Source organism: Xenopus laevis, chromosome 9_10S (genome assembly GCF_017654675.1).
Source record: "Xenopus laevis strain J_2021 chromosome 9_10S, Xenopus_laevis_v10.1, whole genome shotgun sequence".
NCBI classification, from domain to species: Eukaryota; Metazoa; Chordata; class Amphibia; order Anura; family Pipidae; genus Xenopus; species Xenopus laevis.
Window position 1 is genome coordinate 2,873,687 of NC_054388.1, and position 22,432 is coordinate 2,896,118.

The window sequence follows — 22,432 nt, forward strand, 5'->3', positions numbered from 1 at the left end:
ACTCGATTTTCTTAAATTAGCCCGTATGTTGCCCCTAAATTGTTAAAAATATTGTCCGTCTTCACATAAAACATTGGACTGGAATTCCGAATAACAGAACGTCTGTATATGGATAACCGCCATGGTCTACTCTAGATCCTTTATGACACTCACTCGATTTTCTTAAATTAGCCCGTATGTTGCCCCTAAATTGTGAAAAACATTGTTCTTGTTTTCACATAAAACCAGAACTCAAAATAACCGAACGTCTGTATATGGATAACTGCTATGGTCTAAATCCTTTATGACACTCATTCGATTTTCATAAACTAGACCGTATGTTAAAAATATTATCCTTGTCTTCACATAAAACATTGGACTGGAACTCCAAATAACAGAACGTCTGTATATGGATAACCGCCACGCTCTAAATCCTTTATGACACTCGATTTTCTTATATTAGCCCACATGTTGCCCCTTAATTCTGAAAAATATTGTCCTTGTCTTCACATAAAACATTGGACCGGAATTCAAAATAACAGAACGTCTGTACATCGGTAACCGTGGGTGACAGCCGCTGAGGTCTAACTTCTCTGTGAAACAAGGGGAACCGCTGCCAGCACCGGTCTTCACCAACGCCCTTTTGGGGCCCTGGAACTTTCTCCTGCGGAACTAGGGTTGCCAACTTTTCTGGAAAAAAATAGCGGCCTTCCTATATATTTATCTTTTTTTCCCATTGGAATACGCCATCATTTTTACCAGCCAGGCCGTTAAAACAGCCGCCAGGTGTCACCCCAATGCTGCGGAACTGCCAGGGAACCTGCACACATGACAGTTAGAACCAGAGGAAAAAATATGAACTTTCAGTCAATTTCCCCCAGTTTTTTCTTATTCAAGCACTAGGTCTGTGAAAAATCCTCACAGAACAACTGTGACCCAATATCACCCTGAAAACAATCAGCCTACAAACTCTAAATCTAATTTAGGCGACTTCAGCCACTGCCTTGTCATGAATTAGCCATTGAAGGAACATTGTAGGAACAATCTAGGCCCTTGTTTGCACCACAAATGCCTCAAATTAGGAAGTAACAGGTAAAAACAACAACACCCCGCGCTCCCCTTCACTAGAAGCGTATGATTACGTAACACACAGCTCGTCACACCCCGCAAGACGTCAGCGCGCATACGTGTAGTGGTGACGCCGCAGTCTCGCGTGATGAGACTTGTGACGTCGGGATTTCCTGCGAGACAGGAGCCAAAGAGCTTGCGATTAACGGCGTTGCGGAGTGTGTAAGTAGCGATTCGGGACTACGGTCTGTGTTCGGTAAAACCGTCACTGTCCCGGGAAAAGGGGGGACTACTTTTTTACGGCCTTTGCCAAAGTTCCTCTTGTCAGAGGTTTCCATGTTGTCAGCGATGAGATATGGAACGTGTTTACCTCAGAGCTGAGCTGTAAGTCACGTGATGCAGCTTTATTCCTTCAGTCTCCCGCCTGGTCACTTCCCGGGCAGCAGTGACGTATTTACACTACTTGTGAGTTCCAAGCGGATTGGGCTGCTCCCCCGGGACACAGGCCTGACACTCGTCAGACTGATGTTCTATGAGCTCATTCGACTCTCACTCCTCCTAAAGGGCTTCTTCCCCTTTAATTAAACTCTGTCTCATGTACAGAGGCTCAATCTGAGACACTTTGTAATTGCTTTTCATTTGTTCTTATTTGTGGTTTTTGACTTATTTAGCTTTTTATTCAGCACCTCTCCAGTGTCAGCCATCTGGTTGTTAGGCTTCAAATTCCCCTAGCAACCATGCACTGATTTGAATAAGAGACTGGAATATGAATAGGAGAGGCCTGAATAGAAAGATGAAAGATTCCAGCAGGTAGCTGGTTGCTAAGGCCCAAATTCCCCTAGCAACCATGCATTTATTTAAATCAGAGACTGGAATATGAATAGGAGAGGCCTGAATAGAAAGATGAAAGATTTCAGCAGGTATCTGGTTGCTAAGGTCCAAATTTCCCTAGCAACCATGCATTGATTTGAATAAGAGACTGGAATATGAATAGGAGAGGCCTGAATAGAAAGGTGAAAGATTTCAGCAGGGATCTGATTGCTAAATACAAAGATTAACTCGCTGTACGGCGCTGACCGAAGGATTCACAGGAGACGCACCATGCTCAATAATCATGCGGCTTTATTGTGCACATCTAGGGAACATTTGGCAGTGGGTTGGTGAGGAAACCTACTCGTTTCGTGCCTTAACTCTCCCGGCACTTCATCAAGGCACGAAACACGTAGGTTTCCTCACCAACTCGGATGCGCTCCCGTATGTTCTACGCAAAAAAAATCAGTGATTATGCACTGGATTGGAAATAACCCTTCTACCATACCCTTCTGGAGACGGCTGGTAGATGGAGCTCTTCCATTATTTAAATTGACGTATGAAACAAGAAGGGCCCTGGACAAATTCGACAAAGTGTGGGGGGCCTGGTGCTAGAGACCCAAACCCTCAGCCCGAACCGCAACCCGCATATTTACCCACTTTGATTCGCTACCTGGACCCGCAACTACCTTATCGCAACCCGAACACCATCAAACAGGAAGTGATGGTACTGCAAACCTGAAGTGATGTCATCAAAAGTGTGCGGGGACAGAAATACGTTTTGTAAAACTTTAAAAGAAGTAAAATATAGACCATATTACATACGATAAGAAATTTAGATGAGACCCGCAACCCGACCCGCGGCTATATCCGCACCTGAAAATACTCCCCTCATTCCTGCCTAACTGCCAGTTGATCCAGAGGAAGGCTCCAGCAACTGCCAGTTGATCCAGAGGTTTTGCTTCCAACAAGGATTAATTATATCTAAATTGGGATCAAGTACAAGCGACTGTTTTATTATTACACAGAAAAAGGAAATCATTTCTGAAAATCTGTATTATTTGATTAAAATTGAGTGTTAGGGAGATGGCCTTCCTGTAATTCAGAGGTTTCTGGATAACGGGTTACTCACTCGTCAAGTGATTGTCAAGTTAATAGGGGTGATTTCAAGGGTTTTGTCCCCGGAAACCTTAAGACTTGCAAGGTTGAAGCTGTGTAAAGGTTGTATATTAATGCTAGAGGACTGATCTATATATAAATTGTTTAAGATCTTTCAGTCTCCTGTAAGTTATAAAATAATAATCAATGATGTCAGGAGTAGTACAGTAGTTTTTGACTTTTATCTACCAATCTTTTCTCCTCCAGTTCAGTATGACTGCAACAGCTGCTGTGAGTCCAAGCGAGTACCTACAGCCAGCTGCCAGTTCTGGGCAGGTAAGCAGTTATATATAGTGGAGCACTTGGGGCTTTATTGGGGGGCCATGTTCTGAAGGCAGTTAAGTGGTGGGACAATAACTATTTAAGTGGTGTTTTTAAGCAGTCCAGAACCCACAGGTATGCAGTATTAAGCTCACTAACATCTTAAAAAGTTATTTGTTTCCTCTTCTTTTATCTAAACATTTCCTTGTACCCAGCAGGAAATTGAGCAAACAATGCTGCTGTATGTTTGCAGCACATGTTAAAAAGGAAGCAAGGCAGTAACATGGCTATGCACCATAACACTAACAAACAAAACTCCTTTCTTTATTTTGACATTACAATGGCAATATACAGCTAACTGCTGATTATATTGTTGTGGGTTATTGGTCAGCATGTAATAATGAACTGATTATATAGTAGCAGCCACGCATATGTGTAATGGTACTTTTACTTCACTCTTTATAACAGGATGCGCAACCATCACCCCTGGCTCTCCTTGCAGCCACATGCAGTAAGATTGGACCTCCTGCCGTAGAATCTACTGTGACATCTGCAGCACCACCTCGACCTGCACGCAAGAGATTGGTACCTATTAAGCCAGCTCCTTTACCCCTGAGCCCTGGCAAGGCTAGCATTGGGCTTTTTTCTCCTGCCAAAGGAAATATTATTCAACTCCAAGCTCCCCAATTAAACACAGTGGGCACAGGGAACGGGCAGCTGATCTTTACCATCCAGAACCCAGGGGGCAAGATTGGACGATACCAGACTTTGCAGAGTACTAACCAGGGTCTTCAGAACAGCTTTGGTAATCAAATCCAGCTCATAAGTGATAGTGGGACAGCTCTTCTTGCCCCCACCACTAACACCTCAAAGCATGTGCCCATCAAGCCTGCACCTTCTCAAACATGCAGTACCCTGGTTAAAGTGCCAAACAATCCTGGCACTGGTCTCACCCTTACACTGCCCATCAGTAATCTGTCAGACTCCACCGCAGATACTGCAACTCAGCTTGTCTCAGGGAAGCAGAACAAAAAAGTCCGGAAGAAGCCACCAACCTCCGTAGCAGTTCCTGGTTCCCCCACTCAAGATCAGGTGGAAACCGTTGTTATTGAGACAACAGCAGAGAACATTTTGCAAGCAGGTAACAACCTGTTAATTGTACAGAGCCCCGGCACTGGCCAGCACGCTGTTCTTCAAGTGATGCAGCCCAAGACGGAAACACAACTTGTGCAGATCCCCCAGCAAGCTCTTAGAGTAGTACAGGCTGCTTCTGCAACATTACCCACTGTTCCACAGAAACCAGTGCAGAGTCCAGAATGTACCCCCACCCAGGTACTTATGTTTCCTCTTTTACCCACTGTCTCCTCCTTTTCTGCCTTCTCTGTGATTTTGTATTCTGTATGTAATCATTTTTTTATTCCATTCCAGGAACTTTTTCTTACCTTATTCGCTGTGTTATTTTAGGTAATAAATCTGAAGCAGAATAACTTTTCTCCTGTCTTTTCACAGTTATACATCCGAACGGCAACAGGGGATGTGCAGGCTGTAATGATGCAGGAAGCTCCAGCTGCCCCCCAGCCTTGTTCCTCCAATGCAGGACCTATAGTGACACAGACTGGCACTCCTACAAAGAAGAACCCTATGCGCAAAGAGCGCTCCCTAGCCAAAATTGCTCCAGCAGGGGGTATTATTAACCTGAATACAACACAACTCGCAACTGCAGCCCAGAACATACAGACCATCAATATCAATGGGGTTTCAATGCAGATGCCTGTCACAATTACCAGCACTCCAGGTGTGTATTCTTTTTTTGCCTATACCCTAAATATTGTTAAACTTGTAGTTTAATAAAAAAAAATTGTGTGTTTGAAACCTAGTGTGTGGTAGGAGACCTATTATGGCTGTCTCCTTTCTCATCCCACTAGCTCTGTAATTACTCCCCGATTATGCATTGTACTCCATATCTAAACCTGTTGGTATATTAGTGAAAGAAAGAAGCTGACACTAAACCTTATGACAGAACAAGGAGCAAGTTGGAGCTAGAGTTGCCCTGAAAATGCACAGTGATAGTTTCCCTGTTGTGCGTATAACTTTATTTGTAAAGCTCTATAAGGAGCTGCAGCGCCGTATAATGCTTAAAACTTCAATATAAACAAATATATAAAAGTACACAGTAAATATACACAGGTCAAAAACGGACACAGAGCATAAGTGCTATGTAGTAATAGACACAGTGTTAAGGAGGACCCTGCCCCGTAGAGCTTACAATCAAAGTGGGTGGGTGGCTAAAATACAGGCACAAATTGGAGGGGGAAAAGTGCACATAGTAAAGGCGTTGTCCAATATGTGCGAGGACTATATCAATGATACATTAGATAGGTATAAGAAGGGGTTGGATGGTGTTTAGCAAGTGAGGGAATACAGAGATATGGAAGATAGCTCATAGTACAAGTTGATCCAGGGACTGGTCCTATTGCATCTTGGAGTCAGGAAGGAATTCCTTTCCCTTCTGAGGCAAATTGGAGAGGCTTCAACTGGGGTTTTTGCCTTCCTCTGGATCAACTGGCAGGCAGGTTATATATAGACTTAAAAGGTTGAACTTGATGTACTTAACCTAAGTTACTATTTTACTATGCAATGTTTTAGTGCTTCAAAAGGTACTCTTCGTTTTTTTTCTTGAAGAGATTGAGAGAGCATTCCTTAGGAATTCAGGGATGGAATTCCAAAGGGAAAGAGCAGCAAGGATAGAAAGGTTTTAGGAGAGAGGTGGCAGTGGATGAAAAAAGGTGGCTTTGAGAGCAGCAGGGAAGACGGCAGGAAAGTACTGTGAGACAAGTGAAGAAATGTAGTTTCAGAGGAGTGAAGAGCTTTGAATGTTAGCAGAAGGACTTTATGCTAAGGAATTTAGTTGGGGTTGAACTAGGGATGCACCGAATACAGGATTCGGCCAGGATTCGGCCTTTTTCAGCAGGATTTGGATGAGAGAGAGAGACACACAGAGAGAGAGAGGGTGATAGACACAGAGAGAGAGAGGGTGATAGACACAGAGAGAGAGAGGGTGATAGACACAGAGAGAGAGAGAGGGTGATAGACAGAGAGAGAGAGAGATAGACACACAGAGAGAGAGAGAGACACAGAGAGAGAGAGAGAGAGAGAGAGACACAGAGAGAGAGAGAGAGAGAGAGAGAGATAGACACAGAGAGAGAGATAGACACAGAGAGAGAGATAGACCCAGAGAGATATAGACCCAGAGAGAGAGAGACCCAGAGAGAGATAGACCCAGAGAGAGAGAGAGATAGACCCAGAGAGAGAGAGACCCAGAGAGAGAGAGAGATAGACCCAGAGATAGACCCAGAGAGAGAGAGAGAGAGAGAGATAGACCCAGAGAGATAGACCCAGAGAGAGAGAGAGAGATAGACCCAGAGAGAGAGAGAGATGTGAGACCTTGCTCAGAAATGTAAAAAAGGTTGAAGACGCTTGTGTAAAGTGAGTGATGTGTTTCCTCTATGCAGCCACATTTACTGTTTTTATTAGCAAAAGGAATGCACCGAGCCTACACCCAGCAGTTCATCTCTGATTAAACTCTGGGGAGAGCACAGTTCTCTGCAATTAAAGTGGAGATAAACTATCAGATTAAGTTAAAGTAAATATGCTCAAATTGCCGTCTAATTACTCTAATGAGCACGTTTGCAATTTACCTTTTTTTTTTGCAGCAATAATCACATGACAGACACTGCAGTCATTGATATATTCTGCCGTGCCAGTGACCCGTTCACCAGCATAGACTCCAAAATAACACTGAATCCATGTGTTCATACTTCATGTTTTATTATGACTTGCAATATACAAATGTAGTTAGGAACGTTATACGTTGGCCTTGCTTTTACCCAAATAGCGTTAAACTTTTTGAGTACAGGTATGGGATCCTTTATCCGGAAACCCGTTATCCAGAAAGTTCCCAATAAGGGGAAAGGCCATAGACATTTTATCCAAATAGTCCAACATTTTAAAACGGATTTCCTTTTTTTTTGTAATAATAAAACAGTCGCTTGTACTTGATCCCAACTCAGATATAATTAATCCTTATTGGAAGCAAAACCAGACTATTGGGTTTATTTCATGTTTATATGATTTTCTAGTAGACTTAAGGTATGAAGATCCAAATTTACAGCTCTCCAGCATTCCACATCCCATGCCTGTATTGAACTAGTTCAACCAGTTGCTTTTCATCCTAACTATATGGGATTAAAAGGGGTTGTTCACCTTCCAAACACTTTTTTTCAGTTCAATTGGTTTCAGATTATTCTCCCCCAAAAAATAAAGACTTTTTCAATTACTTTCCGTTTTCAATTTTTTTCTGGTTTCCCAAAATCTAAGTTTAATGTTCCTGTCTCTGTTACAATTTTGCAACAATTAGTTGATCCATTTCTCAGCAGCATCTCTGGAGTATTAGCAACTATTGTATCAATTCTAACAGCTGCCTGTAATGAAACTCAGGGATTCTGCTCAGCAGGGACAAAGAAATGTATCAACTAAATGTATCAATTTAGAACGGTTTACAGGGTCGATGACCCCCTAACCAGAGCTGCTTAAAGGAGAAGGAAAGCTACAGAAGCAGTTTATTGCTAATAGATTAGCCACAATAATGCAAGCTATAAAACTGTTTATTCTGTAGAATTTTTTACCACACCCTAGTAAGCCACTCTAGAAGCTCTCCGTTTGTTTAGGATAGCAGCTCTGTTGTTTTAGGATAACACCATATTAGCTTGGTGTGACATCACTTCCTGCCTGAGTCTCTCCCTGCTCACTCATAGCTCTGGGCTCATATTACAGCAGGGAGGGAGAGAGGAACAAACTGAGCATGCTCAAGCCCTAGCCCTGGAGGTTTAAGCTGAAAACAGTTAGTCTGATACAGAAGCCCATGAGTACACAATAGAAGGAAAGAAATGTGCTGTTTCTTTTGACTGAGGACTCAGAGCAGCATTACTTTGAGGGTTTACTGTGTATTTATATAGATCTTTCTGATAAGGCTTACTTTATTTTAACCTTTCCTTCTCCTTTAAGAAGGTGAAAAATGGAACTTAGAATATTGGAAAAAGGTCACATATAGAAAATAGAAAGTAATTGGAAAAAGTCTCTATTTCTGGTGAACAATCTGAAACCAACTGAAGTGAAAAAAAGTGTTGGAAGGTGAATGACTCCTTTAAGGCATAGTACATATCCTACCTGTCTCCCCAATCACTATTGGACAGATCTGCACGTTTCCCTCAATCCCTATACTTTTAAATGTACCCCTTCTTCTCTATTCCGTTATATTTATGTACAGTAGCTGCTACTAAGAGGAATGCTGATGAATCACACGTGATAATTGTAAGCACCCAGTCTAGACTTGCACCTAAAGCAGTAACAGCTGTGCTGTGAGATAAGTACTTCGTACACAAATGTGGGAATCTGATTAGTGTTGGTAAGGGCAGGCCACACAAGTGCACATGTTATGTAGGCTGCAGTCAACACACAGAGCTATAGCTTTACTTAAAGGAACAGTAATGTCAAAAAATGAAAGCGTTTTAAATTAATTCAAATATAATGCAGTGTTGGCCTGCACTGGTAAAACTGCTCTTTGCTTCAGAAACGCTACTATTGTTTATTATTATATTTAACCTGTGCCATATAGCCTTTTTTTTAATTTCCACCATTGCTACAGCAGCTTGTTTATATGAACTATAGTAGTACTTATCTGTTATCTACTGTGTCCTGTGCTTGAATGGCTGCCCCCATGGCTACACAGCAGTTTGTTTATATAAACTATAGTAGTACTTATCTGTTATCTACTGTGTATCCTGTGCTTGAATGGCTGCCCCCATGGCTACACAGCAGCTTGTTTATATAAACTATAGTAGTACTTATCCGTTATCTACTGTGTCTCCTGTGCTTGAATGGCTGCCCCCATGGCTACACAGCAGCTTGTTTATATAAACTATAGTAGTACTTATCTGTTATCTACTGTGTATCCTGTGCTTGAATAGCTGCCCCCATGGCTACACAGCAGCTTGTTTATATAAACTATAGTAGTACTTATCTGTTATCTACTGTGTATCCTGTGCTTGAATGGCTGCCCCCATGGCTACACAGCAGCTTGTTTATATAAACTATAGTAGTACTTATCTGTTATCTACTGTGTATCCTGTGCTTGAATGGCTGCCCCCATGGCTACACAGCAGCTTGTTTATATAAACTATAGTAGTACTTATCTGTTATCTACTGTGTATCCTGTGCTTGAATGGCTGCCCCCATGGCTACACAACAGGTTGTTTATATAAACTATAGTAGTACTTATCTGTTATCTACTGTGTATCCTGAGATTGAATGGCTGTCCCCATGGCTACACAGCAGCTTGTTTATATAAACTATAGTAGTACTTATCTGTTATCTACTGTGTATCCTGTGCTTGAATGGCTACCCCCATGGCTACACAGCAGCTTGTTTATATAAACTATAGTAGTACTTATGTTATCTACTGTGTATCCTGTGCTTGAATGGCTGCCCCCATGGCTACACAGCAGCTTGTTTATATAAACTATAGTAGTACTTATCTGTTATCTACTGTGTATCCTGTGCTTGAATGGCTGCCCCCATGGCTACACAGCAGCTTGTTTATATAAACTATAGTAGTACTTATCTGTTATCTACTGTGTATCCTGTGCTTGAATGGCTGCCCCCATGGCTACACAGCAGCTTGTTTATATGAACTATAGTAGTGTTTCTGAAGCAATCAGATCAGTTCTATCAGTGCAGGGCAACACTACATGATATTTTCATTACTTTAAAACACTTTCATTTTTTTGGTGTTACTGCTTGTTGCTTTACATGGAAAAGAATTTGATTGATTTCCTGTATCTTTGTAAATATGTTTGTGTATTTTTTAACACAGGGCAGCCACAGCTTAGCGTGCAGCATGTATCCAGCAGCAACGTGGCCATCAGTGGGCTTAGTCCGTCGCAGATTCAGCTGCAGATGGAACAGGCCTTGTCCGGAGAGCTCCAGCCCGGGGAGAAGCGGAGAAGAGTGGCCTGCACCTGCCCAAACTGCAAAGATGGTGAAAAGGGGTGAGTGATGAAAGGGTGTCATTTTGTGTAATGAATGAAGGGAGGGTAGGAAGCAAGGGAGTTGTGGGCAGAGGAGAGACCCTCTCTCCCTCTTAGCAGGTGGGGCCCCCCTGGAAGAAAAAGACACGTGTGTCACATTCCTGAATGTGGGAGAACGTTCCGCAAGACATCCCTCTTGAGAGCCCATGTCCGTCTGCATACTGGGGAGAGGCCGTTCGTGTGCAATTGGGGATTCTGTACTAAGAGGTTCACCCGCAGCGACGAGCTGCAACGACATGCACGCACGCACACAGGTGTGTGACACAGGCGTGACTTCATATGTAACCGTAGCGCTTCATTGTATCCGTCTTGCACATTTAAAGGAACAGTTCAGCGTAAAAATAAAAGGCTGTGCAAAATAAAAAATGTTTGTAATATAGTTAGTTAGCCAAAAATTTAATTTATAAAGGCTGGAGTGACTGGATGTGTAACATAATAGCCAGAACACTACTTCCTGCTTTTCAGCTCTCTAACTCTGAGTTAGTCAGTGACTATAAGGGGGGCCACATGGGACATAACTGTTCAGTGAGTCTGCAATTGATCCTCAGCATTCAGTTCAGATTCAAAAGCAACAGTTATGACCCCCAATTGGTTACTGCCTGGTAACCAATCAGTGGAAACCAAGAGAGCTGAAAAGCAGGAAGTAGAGTTCTGGCTATTATGTTACACATCCTTTCTTATACATTACATTTTTGGCTAACTATAATAGATACATTTTATTATTTTGCACAGCTTATCTATTTAACCATTTTTTATTTTTCTACTGAACAATTCCTTTAAACCAATCAGTAGCCACAAATAAATCTTACTTTGCTGTTTCTCTCTAGGTGACAAACGCTTTGAATGCCCTCAGTGCCAGAAGAGGTTCACAAGGAGCGACCATGTCTCCAAGCACTTCAAGACACACCTTGCCATAAAGAAGCTGTGATGCCAACACAGCCCTCAGCCCAGTTATGTGGAATCCTTGGACTGACTCCACTCGGGGAATCCCTGTAAACCACATATGTGGTTCAAGTTAACCTGAAATTTGTTGGAACACAGTGCTTGGCCATTGGGATTCCCAGTAGATAAAGGCACCAACCCTCTTGCACTGGTCAGGTGACGGGGGGAAGTAGAATGTTTGGTAGTAAGGGAAGCAGGAGAGTAGAACCATCCTTCCTGCACTCACCCCTCTCTAGATAAGATTTTGGGTTCCGTTATAAGGGACCGTGGAGAAAACATTTTGCACAGACTATGGTGGACTTCTGGGAGTCAGAAGAATTAACCCAAGGAGAGGCACAATTAGGGTTGCCACCTTTCCTGGAAAAAAATACCGGCCTTCCTATATATTTATCTTTTTTCCCTATTAATAACATTGGGATCAACCATAATCTTTACCGGCCAGGTTGTTAAAATACCGGCCAGGTGGCAACCCTAGGCACACCAACTGGCCAGCCAGGCTAGAACATTCCCAGTTTTGTACTGTTTACCCCCTGCAGGAAGGTGCCTTATTACTTCCCATCTCCCAGTCATTTTATGTTCAAGCGTATTTGTATTTGTGCAATGCTTTTTCTTCCCCCCCAGAAAAATCCTGCTCAGGAGGAGCAAAAAAAAAAAAATATATATAGGTCAGGCAGGTGTAACAGGATAATGCCCCTCCTTCTGCGATTTCGTTTCAAGGCAGCTATAGCTTGAAATCCCTTCCCTAACTCCCATGCACTACAGCAAGGCTGGCTATTTCTGAGCTATTAAATTACAGGGGGACTACGCTTCTTTGGGTTGTTGTGTGTTCTCTTATCCATTCAGCTGAGCCTCTGCTTCCTCGATGTGGCTGGAGTCACAGGGGTTTAAACCTTTTTACATTTAGATATATCCAGTTTTACTTCAGACGTGCGTTCATGCTGATGCCACCGTTACAGGATAAGAAAACCTTTAAAATAAGCGAATGTAAAATTGATGAGGGGGCTATTTGTCATTTACATTCATTATTTATTTTCTTTTTATTCCAAGATATTGAGGGAAATATTTACTGTTAAAGGAACAGTAACGTCAAACGTAAAAAGTGTTTTAAAGTAATGAAAATATAATGCAGTGTTGCCCTGCACTGGTAAAACTGGTGTGTTTGCTTAAGAAACACTAATATTGTTTATATAAATATAAACAATGGGGGCAGCCATTCAAAGGAGAAAAGGCTCAGGTTACACAGCAGATAGCAAATAAGCTCTGTCTGTCTAATGGTGTTATCTGTTATCCATTAGTTAACCTGTGCCATATAGCTGTTTTTCAATTTCCGCCATTGCTCCCCAGCAGCTTGTTTATATAAACTATAGTAGTGTTTCTGAAGCAAACGCATCAGTTTTACCAGTGCAGGGCAACACTACAATATATTTTCATTACTTGTGTTACTGTTCCTTTAATATGAATGAATTTTGTGACAACAGCGCCACCTGCTGGTCAGTTTCCCACCAGTCTGACCAGCAAGTAGTCAAGGAAGTTGTCAGGAGAAAGAAAGAGGCTGATGTTCTTCTGCTTAGGAAAGATGTGAGAAACGTTTCTAATTTTATTCCTAAGCAGAAGAACATCAGCCTCTTTCTTTCTCCTGACAACTTCCTTGACTACTCGCTGGTCAGACTGGTGGGAAAATGACCAGCAGGTGGTGCTGTTGTAGCAAAATTCATGCACATGTATCCCTTAATATCTTGGAATAAAAAGAAAATAAATAATGAATGTAAATGACAAAAGTGCTTAGAATAGCCCCTTAATCAATTTTACATTCACTTATTTTAAAGGTTTACTTATCCTTTAAGGCTGTGTACCTTTCTAATAGGGATGCCGACTAGCATCGTTAACTGGTGTCAAACTCCTCCTCCCAGAATCTGCTGCCGTGGGTGCTGGGAAATGGAGTAGAACAATGTTTGAAGGACTGCAGGTTCTATAGCCAAGTTATACATTACCATGGATCGTTCCAGTTGTTTACTTTCAGAAAAGGTGTTATATACATTAAATATATATATTTTTATTGTTTGCTATGTACAGGAAGCATACGGTTTCACGCTTATCTATACACACGGGGGGTAGCCGAATACCCAGCACCATTATTGCAGCTGCACAGAAAGGGGAGGTATTTGATCAGTCCTAAAAAATCCCCCCTTCCAATTCTGCATGGCTGCCTGAGCTAGAACCGTATTGGCAAGTCTGTATTTAAAGTTTTGCCAATGCTCAGCTATTTAGTGGCACAGATTGTGGCAGTAGTAATTCCGTTCCTCTTATCGCCGCGACGTGTGTCTTTTCCGGTTGACCGTGACCTTTCTGAGCAAGTAAACCGGGTGCTGTCCGTGGGCAGAGTTTAGCTCCACCTTCCGTCCAGTCAATCCGAATGGACATCTTTTTTACTGCTCGGCGGGACGTCCCACACTTACTGTTTATCACAGCGTTAAAGTTACAGCCACGTCCGCAGGCCCTTGTAACATATGCTAGAGAGCAAGAAAAAAAAATAGCTATGACATCTATCATTTACATTTTATGTTTGTGTTATGACTTTTCAGTGTACAGGTATGGGATCCGTCACCCGGAAACCCATTATCCAAAAGGTCTACCACAGACTCCATTTTAGCCAAATAATCCATAATGTTTAAAAGTTATGCAAGTCTTCAGGTTTCCAGGGGCAAAACCCTTGATATTTCCCCTTTTAACTTGACGAGTGAGTAACCCGTTATCCAGAAAGCTCTGAAATACAGGGAGGCCATCTCCCTAACACTCCATTTTAAATAATACAGATTTTCAGAAATGATTTCCTTTTTCTGTGTAATAATAAAACAGTCGCTTGTACTTGATCCCAACTAAGATATAATTAATCCTTATTGGAGGCAAAACCAGCCTATTGGGTTTACTTAAAGGGTAGGTTCACCTTTCAATTAACTTTTAGTATATTATAGAATGGCCAACTTTTCCATTGATCTTCATTATTTACTTTTTATAGTTTTTCCATTATTTGCTGTTTTCTTATTACTCTTTCCAGCTTTCAAATGGGGGTCGCTGAGCACATCTAAAAACCAAATGCTCTGTAAAGCTACAGATTTATTGTTATTGCTACTTTTTATTCCTCGTCTTTCTATTAAGCCTCTCCTATTCATATTCCAGTCTCTTATTCAAATCAGTGCATGGTTGCTAGGGGAATTTGGGCCTTAGCAACCGGATTTCTGAAATTGCCAATTGGAGAGCTGCTGAATAAAAAGCCAAATAAGTCAAAAACCACAAATAATAAAAAATGAAAACCAATTGCAAATTGTCTCAGAATCTCCCTCTGTACATCATACTTATAGTTAACTCAAAGGGGAACAATCCCTTTGAAGGGGTTGTACACCTTTAAACAACAGTTGTTTTCAGATAGAGCACCAGAAATAACGACTTTTTCTATGCCACCGTTTTTCTAATATTGAAGGGTCGCCGACCCTGTAAACTGTTCTAAATTGATATGTAGTTGATACATTTCTTATCTTTGTCCCTGCTGAGCAGGCAGCTGTTAGAATTGATACAATAGTTGCTAATAGTCCAGAGATGCTGCTGAGAAATGGATCAGCTAAATGGTGCAAAATTGTAACAGTTCAGAAACTGAATACGGCCAGACTGAAACACCAGAGACAGAAACATTAAACTTAGATTTTGGAAAAACCAGTAAAAAAAAATAAAAATAAGGTAAAGTAAAGTCTTGATTTCTGGGGAATAATCTGAAAACAACTGAACTGAAAAAAAAGTGTCTGGAAGGTGAACAACCCCTTTAATGTTTATATGATTTTCTAGTAGACTTAAGGTATGAAGATCCAACCCTAGGTCCTGCGCATTCTGGATAATAGGTCCCATATCTGTACTTGATCCCAACTAAGATATAATTAATCCTTATTGGAGGCAAAACCAGCCTATTGGCTTTATTTCATGTTTATATGATTTTCTAGTAGACTTAATGTATGAAGATCCAAATTACAGAAAGATCCGTTATCCTGAAAACCCCAGGTCCCGTGCATTCTGGATAACCTGTAGTATTTTATATTCTCAATTTGGAAGTGTCATTTTATTAGCAAGCAATTATCTTTTAATCTTAATTATTCAATTCTGATGCTAATTGCACTGGTTTCTGTGCTGCCATGTAGTAATTATGTGTATTAATTACTAATCAGCCTTATATTGTGACATTTCTATTCTATGTGTACTGTATATTGTGAGTGGCTCCCTAAGCTCAGTAAGTGACAGCAGCACAGAGCATGTGCAGTGAATCAGCAGAAAAGAAGATGGGGAGCTACTGGGGCATCTTTGGAGACACAGATCTTTACTGCTAAAGGGCTGTGGTTGCCTTGGGCTGGTACAGAAGCTACTACTTTAGTTAGGTGTTTTTTTTGTTTAATATCAGGAGGTGTACTATATAAATGTGCAAATCATTGTTAGAGCTAAATCTCTGCACTAGCCAACAGGCTGCAACTTCTGTTCTACAGATTTACCTACAGAAATTGCATAAACATAAAAGCTCTGAGGATGCAGAAATCAAGGGGAGAAGGTTTTTCTGCAGTGGAAGTTCTCTCCTCTAAACACACAGTAGATGGCGCTCTTAGAGCCCCATAAACTGTGAACGTACACTGGTCCTTCCAGGAGGAGGTGAATTTACATACAATTATTTAAAGGAAACAGAAAACGAAGCACTGGGAAGACAGTAGTTAAGGCTCCTGACCTTTGATGGCAGTGACCACATTATCAGGCAGTCGTAGTGGTTTTTCCATAGTGGTGTTATTGTGAGCGATGCGCTGCCCTGTTGCCGATGATCGAGCGAGTGTCTCCCGGGAGAAAAAGTAATCTAAGAGTCTCCGTGTCATCAGTTTAGGCTTATCTGGGGGAATATGAGAGAGATCCTCCAGCTGCTGGTGGGTGATATACACGCCCGATGATGGCACCATCTCCAGTTTAGGCCGACCATTACCCTGAAATAGGGAACATTTAATCAGACTGCAGCCACGAGTTCTAGAATATTGAGCCTTTGCTCGACTTAAGCACAATAAATAGTATTTGTGCTGGAAATACATTTTGCCCATTCTGAAAAAACAAAACAAAAGATCCTAATTCTTTGCTATTGTACATTCCCCTGCCCCGTTATCAGGAGATAAGGAATTGTTTACATTGTGTATGTTCAGAATATACACCCCACTAGTGTACAGAGCTGCAGAATATAAATACATTCTAAATAATAACGAGCGCTGTTTAAATAAAACGCCTCCCTTCCCCACGCTGCAACCTTTGCCAGGCTTTGTGATAAGGACTGTGGAGTGGCAATTCGCCTTGCTGCCTACTCCTCCTCAAACAGTTACTCACCAGACCCAGGAGGCGGAAGAAATGACAGAAACCATAGATATTTTCTAATTAAAACAATGGGCAAAAAGTATGTTCTGCACAAGCTCTATTCATTGAGCTAATTCTATAAAGGGAATATACTTCCCCTTTATATTTTATTATACAAAAAAACAGTTGTCCTATAATAGGCAACCCAGATTTCCCCCTGGACTAACAACATTCTCATGGTGGTCCCAACTAGTGATGTGCGGGTCGAGAATTTCCCGACCCTAACCCGCCCGCTCCCTATCCCGGCGCGCTGCTCCCCTTTATTTATAGGCCCACCCCGCAGTGGTGTCACAAAAGGGGCGGGGCAGGCAGAAGTCTATAAATTCCGGAACTGGAAGCTGGCAGTACTAGGTCGCGGGCAGGGAGAGCAGGAGAAGAGCTCGACCTGCACATTTTGTCCAGGGGTCGGCCCGAACCTGCCTGACCCGCGGGCCTCGGGTCGGCCCGCACATCACTAGTCCCAACACCAATTTCACCTAATTACACGTTGAGATCTGAAGTCGTTTGCAGCTCTTATTTTTACTGCAAGACCTCCGATTTTTGAGGCTCATGACGACCAACATCAGAAGGGTCTTTATTTGAGTCTCATTGCAAGTCTTCCCTGTATAATTCGGAAACAATTTCTCACATATTTCCCCAACTGATTGCAGTGGCCCCTGATACTCCCTGCAAATAAGGGGAAGCTTGGGAAAGGGATTTAGAATCCCCCCTGTTGGAAACAAAATGGGATACAATATGGCAATACAGAACAGAAACAGGCTAGATAACACTAGTACAGAAAAAAACTTTTCTGCTCACCCGCCTCATTGTTTTCAAAAGTGTCAGAGCCACAGGGATTATTTAAATTGATGGTGGTCATGCCCTATAGAGTACAAGTTTTGGACTTTTCAACGGATATCCCAAACGGAAATTTCTGCTGACCCTGAATTAGCATTGCTCCTCCTTCCTTCCTAGAAATAGGATAACCGGGTCTCCCAGATGTTGGCTGCAGCTCATGGGTAACAGCATTTACCTTTTTAACCCCAATCATTTCAAGTAACCAGCTAAAAACCCAGATCAACTATTTACGCTCTATGCTTTATCTTTCAGCGCTGTTCGTAGATGATGTTGAACTTCATGCTGAGATCTGGGAACCCTGAATGCTTTTTTTCGATCATTGAATTCAAGTTGATCTCAGACGACCTGCAGCCATTCCAGTCAGTTGAGAACCTTCTGGTAAGTAATGGGGGGGGGATCCCTAATTTCTCTGGCTTTTGTATGTGCCTGCATGTGGATAGTTCGGCCTGTTTTATACTTCATACTGGAAATATAGGAATAATTGTTAAAGGAGGTGGAAATGTTAAAACTAAGTAAGCTTTATCAGAAAGGTCTATATAAATACATCAGTAATGCTGCTCTGAGTCCTCTGTCAAAAGAAACAGCACATTTCTTTCCTTCTATTGTGTACTCATGGGCTTCTGTATCAGACTTCCTGTTTTCAGCTTAAACCTCCAGGGCTAGGGCTTGAGCATGCTCAGTTTGCGCCTCCCATCACTGCTGTAATCTGAGCTCAGAGCAGGGAGAGAAGGTTCCGTCCATAATCTAATCAGCATTGTTCTGGTTATCACTTATTCCTCAGATGATACTAACCTCTACAGGGGAGGCCCAGGCAGGACTTCCATCTGGCAGAGTCTCTTGTAGAGGTTCATCCCACAGCACACAGGATTCTGGGAGAGTGTTTTCTCCACTCTCATCCATTTTCATCCAATACTGAAAGCCGCTGGTAACCCCACTGACTCTCAGTATTCCTTCGTTGGGAGAGTTGGAAACCTCTGCAGGTGTATTAGTCGGTGGTCTTGGCTCTACTGCATGCGGAACAACAGGAGAGATGGAAACCTCTGGTCTAGCGAGTTTAGGATCAGTTGGTGGAACAGGAGAGGAGGACGTCAGTGGTGCAGACATCTATAAAGAGCACAAAATGGTGGAAACTTTTTGCCTTGTGTCCAGGTATAGGGATCACACATAATAATCTAAGATCACAAACATTGCCACTTAACTCCCCTGCAAGCTCCACTTACCGGTGGGGTCGAGTTTGTCTCCAGAAAACCGGTTACGTTTTTCGGGAAAGATGTATTATTTTCATTGACATCTGAGAAAAAAAAAAAGACAAAGCTGCAGAAAGAAATTGGGATACAATAAACTGATGGTGTATTGTATTGTTAGCTATGGCATATGACTTAGTTACAAGTGTATGAAGAATTCCCACCACCCTCAGCTGCGAATGGAGGTTCAAGACAGCTGTTGAGTATTTGAAAGGAACAGTTTAGTATAAAAATAAAAACTGGGTAAATAGGCTGTGCAAAATAAAAAATGTTTCTAATAGAGTTAGGCAAAAATGTAATGTATAAAGGCTGGAGTGAGTGGATGTGTAACATAATAGCCAGAACACTACTTCCTGCTTTTCAGCTCGTTAATCAGCGGCTATAAGGGAGGCAACAAGGGACATAACTGTTCAGTGAGTTTGCAATTGATCCTCAGCATTCAGCTCAGATTCAAACGCAACAGTTATGACCCCCAATTGGTTACTGCCTGGTAACCAATCAGTGGAAAGCAAGAGAACTGCAAAGCAGGAAGTAGTGTTCTGGCTATTATGTTACACATCCAGTCACTCCAGCCTTTATACATTACATTTTTGGCTAACTAACTATATTAGAAACATTTTTGTTTTCCTATCTATTTACCCAGTTTTTATGTTTACACTGAACAATACATTGAAGTTAAAAAAAAAAGGAGCACAATTCTCACCAACACAACGGCTTTCTGGTCCAAGAAGTCGTTCCCCGTCCCTTGGAGCATCCTGATCCCTGTGGGACAGTTCATCATTCTGTTCTTCTAGACACTGGACTTGTCTTTTCAGTTCTTGGTTCTCCACTTCCAGCTCCTGGATCCTCCACTCTCTCACAGCGGCGGCCTCATCTCGAGACGCTAATATTTCATGAAGCTCTGCTACTTGTGTCTCCAGTTCTCTTACTAGTTCTGCATACAGTGCGGTCACCCGGCTCCCTGAGCGAGTAGCCCAGCAGTGTTCCCCCTGCACAGAATGACTTGAAAGTGTTCCTTGGTCTTTTCCTCTATTTATGGCCCCCGCAGTACATTCACCAGCCTCTTGTTGTGGTGCAGCCAGACGCTGAGCAAGTCCCGGGCAGCACACGGATGTGTTTGAGGTCCTCTGGCGCTTTCTGCAGAGAAAGTCTTCATCAGAGATGCGATGGACGGAGGCAGGAAGAGCACTGAAATAAAAATGTCACTGGGGTCAAACAGTGCAGTTATTTTAATCAGCACCAAGTAACACGGTCACATATTAACAGCAGTATCACAAACCTAGACGTTATTAGGCCCTGTGTGCGGCCATTGTTGGGAACTTGGAAGCGGTTACTACTCAAGGCAGCATCTGACTGGTCAAACCTCCGCTCTCGGTCAGTCCTTGCCGTATCTCCAGCAACAAGGTCCATTCGGGCTGCTTGGGACAGACAAGCCATTAACACTGGGAGAAGTGCCCGACCTGCAGCAGAACATGAACAGACAGGTGAGCAGATACCTGCTGAAACGGATCTTCCATCATACTAATAAGAATATTTTCTGTACAAGCTTTACTTCATATTCCAGGACAGGTATTTTATATTTGCCATAACAGTATTATCTTCAAAACAGGAGCCATAGACTCAAAGATATAGTGGTACGAATGGAAGTTTCACAAGATTTTTGTGTGCAAATATAGACGCACAGCATGTCTTCTAGTTGATGATTTTCTTGAATAACGGGATATGAAACACATCATCCTCCGGCTTTGCCTTTAAAGCATTTTTATTACAGTGGAAAAGTAACACAAGCTTTCGGGGAGAACCCCTTCCTCAGGTGCAGAAGGGGTTCTCCCCGAAAGCTTGTGTTACATTTCCGCTGTAATAAAAGTGGTTTAAAGGCAAAGCATGGTGTGCTTCATATCCCGTTATTCAAGAAAGTATTTTGGTTGGCTTGGAGGTGGCTTGGGAGTGGGTGCACCCTAAAAAGGAGTAAGTGGTGTGCTGAAGAAAAAGTGTATTGGACTCCTAGTTGATGATGCAACTGTTGGGGATGTGCCTTTCTGCCAAGAGGGAGGCTCCTGCTTTAAAGGAGAAACAAATCCTTAAAGGGATACTGTCATGGGAAAAATTTTTTTTCCAAAATGAATCAGTTAATAGTGCTGTTCCAGCAGAATTCTGCACTGAAATCCATTTCTCAAAAGAGCAAACAGATTTTTTTATACTCAATTTTGAAATCTGACATGGGGCTAGACATTTTGTCAATTTCCCAGCTGCCCCTGGTCATGTGACTTGTGCCTGCACTTCAGGAGAGAAATGCTTTCTGGCAGGCTGCTGTTTTTCCTTCTCAATGTAACTGAATGTGTCTCAGTGGGACATGGGTTTTTACTATTGAGTGTTGTTCTTAGATCTACCAGGTGCTGTTATCTTGTGTTAGGGGGCTGCTATCTGGTTACCTTCCCATTGTTCTTTTGTTTGGCTGCTGGGGGGGAAAAGGGAGGGGGGTGATATTATTCTAACTTTCAGTACAGCAGTAAAGAGTGATTGAAGTTTATCAGAGCACAAGTCACATGACTTGGGGCAGCTGGGAAATTGACAATATGTCTAGCCCCATGTCAGATTTCAAAATTGAATATAAAAAAATCTGTTTGCTCTTTTGAGAAATTGATTTCAGTGCAGAATTCTGCTGGAGCAGCACTATTAACTGGTTCATTTTGAAAAAAATTTTTTTTCCCATGACAGTATCCCTTTAATGAAAAAAACCCTATCCCCAACCTACATAGACTCCCCTCCCCCCCCCAGCCTAGCTGCCCCCCTGGGCAAATGCCCCTAACTCTTTACTTACCCCTTGGTGCAGATTCTGTCGAGCGGAGTTCACGGCAGCCATCTTGTTCTATTCAGTAATCTTCGGAATGAGACCCGCGAATCGGCGCATGCGCAGTTGGAGAAACTTTCTGTTCCGGTACAACTGCGCACGCGCGGAAACTCATAAAAACTCCTGAAGATTAGCGAAGTGGCTGAAGATGGCGCCCGTGAACTCCGCTGGAAATAATCTGCCCCGAGGGGTAAGTAAAGAGTTACAGATGGGGGGCAGCTAGGCTGGGGGGGGAGAAGGTAGGGTGTTTTTTTATTAAGGGTTTGTTTCTCCTTTAAGAAGACAGCAGGCTGGGGGTGTGTGAAATGAAGATATAGACACAAATACATAGCATCAGCACCACCCTAATCTCCTCCAGATGCACTAGAAGCCCCACGTCCCATCTGACAGAGGATTCTGGGAATTGAAGTTCAGAAACAGCTTTAACACTCAATGTTCAGAATCCAGGCTGCACTAGGACATGTTACACACAAGCCTCAGGCTTTAGATCTCACCTCCATCCCCGGGTCCGTCTCCTCCCGCAGGGGCAGATCCGTGACTCCTTTCCCTCCGGTACCCTACATGTGTTTGTTTATATTAGAAGACGTTTCCGGGTCTTGACTCCCTGCCCTCACTTTCAGTAGCTTGTTATCTGATTGGCTGTCACGCTTCCCATCCTGTGCTCAGATTGGTGGAAGATGAGTGACCCCACCCCTTTCCTTTCGCCGCATTGGTTATCC

General features: G+C 42.5%; 2 protein-coding genes across 8 annotated transcripts; one reads left to right on the plus strand and one right to left on the minus strand.

Moving 5' to 3' along the window:
• Positions 1–1,121: 1,121 nt before the first annotated feature.
• sp2.S (Sp2 transcription factor S homeolog) lies at positions 1,122–12,169 on the plus strand. 6 transcript variants are annotated; one of them, XM_018237627.2, is made up of 7 exons: positions 1,122–1,269; positions 3,223–3,291; positions 3,745–4,608; positions 4,786–5,071; positions 10,208–10,382; positions 10,479–10,675; positions 11,249–12,169. In XM_018237627.2, the coding sequence occupies exons 2-7, from the start codon at positions 3,229–3,231 to the stop codon at positions 11,347–11,349; spliced, it is 1,686 nt and encodes a 561-aa protein (XP_018093116.1). In that variant the 5' UTR covers positions 1,122–1,269; positions 3,223–3,228; the 3' UTR covers positions 11,350–12,169.
• A 1,177-nt stretch (positions 12,170–13,346) lies between these two features.
• XB5788060.S (uncharacterized XB5788060 S homeolog) lies at positions 13,347–22,368 on the minus strand. 2 transcript variants are annotated; one of them, XM_018238023.2, is made up of 7 exons: positions 22,208–22,368; positions 20,142–20,277; positions 19,566–20,050; positions 18,839–18,909; positions 18,411–18,722; positions 16,120–16,366; positions 13,347–13,873 (listed from the first exon to the last, which is right to left on the minus strand). In XM_018238023.2, exons 2-7 carry the CDS (start codon positions 20,270–20,272, stop codon positions 13,620–13,622), a joined length of 1,500 nt encoding a protein of 499 aa, XP_018093512.1. In that variant the 5' UTR covers positions 20,273–20,277; positions 22,208–22,368; the 3' UTR covers positions 13,347–13,619. The 2 variants fall into 2 exon arrangements, with proteins under 2 accessions (XP_018093512.1, XP_018093511.1); XM_018238022.2 differs by having other exon boundaries at positions 20,142–20,322.
• Positions 22,369–22,432: the final 64 nt, after the last annotated feature.

Bases quoted from the DNA above. Each gene is read 5' to 3' on its own strand.
- XB5788060.S (XM_018238022.2), bottom strand. From the start codon at position 20,299: ATGGCTTGTCTGTCCCAAGCAGCCCGAATGGACCTTGTTGCTGGAGAT. The intron at 18,723-18,838 runs GTAAGTGGAGCT...TGCTCTTTATAG, and splicing joins AGACAAACTCGACCCCACCG to ATGTCTGCACCACTGACGTC. The intron at 13,874-16,119 runs GTCAGGAGCCTT...CTTGCTCTCTAG, and splicing joins TGTGGTCACTGCCATCAAAG to CATATGTTACAAGGGCCTGC.
- sp2.S (XM_041577875.1), top strand. From the start codon at position 1,444: ATGCAGCTTTATTCCTTCAGTCTCCCGCCTGGTCACTTCCCGGGCAGC. The intron at 1,513-3,222 runs GTGAGTTCCAAG...TTTCTCCTCCAG, and splicing joins GTGACGTATTTACACTACTT to TTCAGTATGACTGCAACAGC. The intron at 4,609-4,785 runs GTACTTATGTTT...GTCTTTTCACAG, and splicing joins CAGAATGTACCCCCACCCAG to TTATACATCCGAACGGCAAC.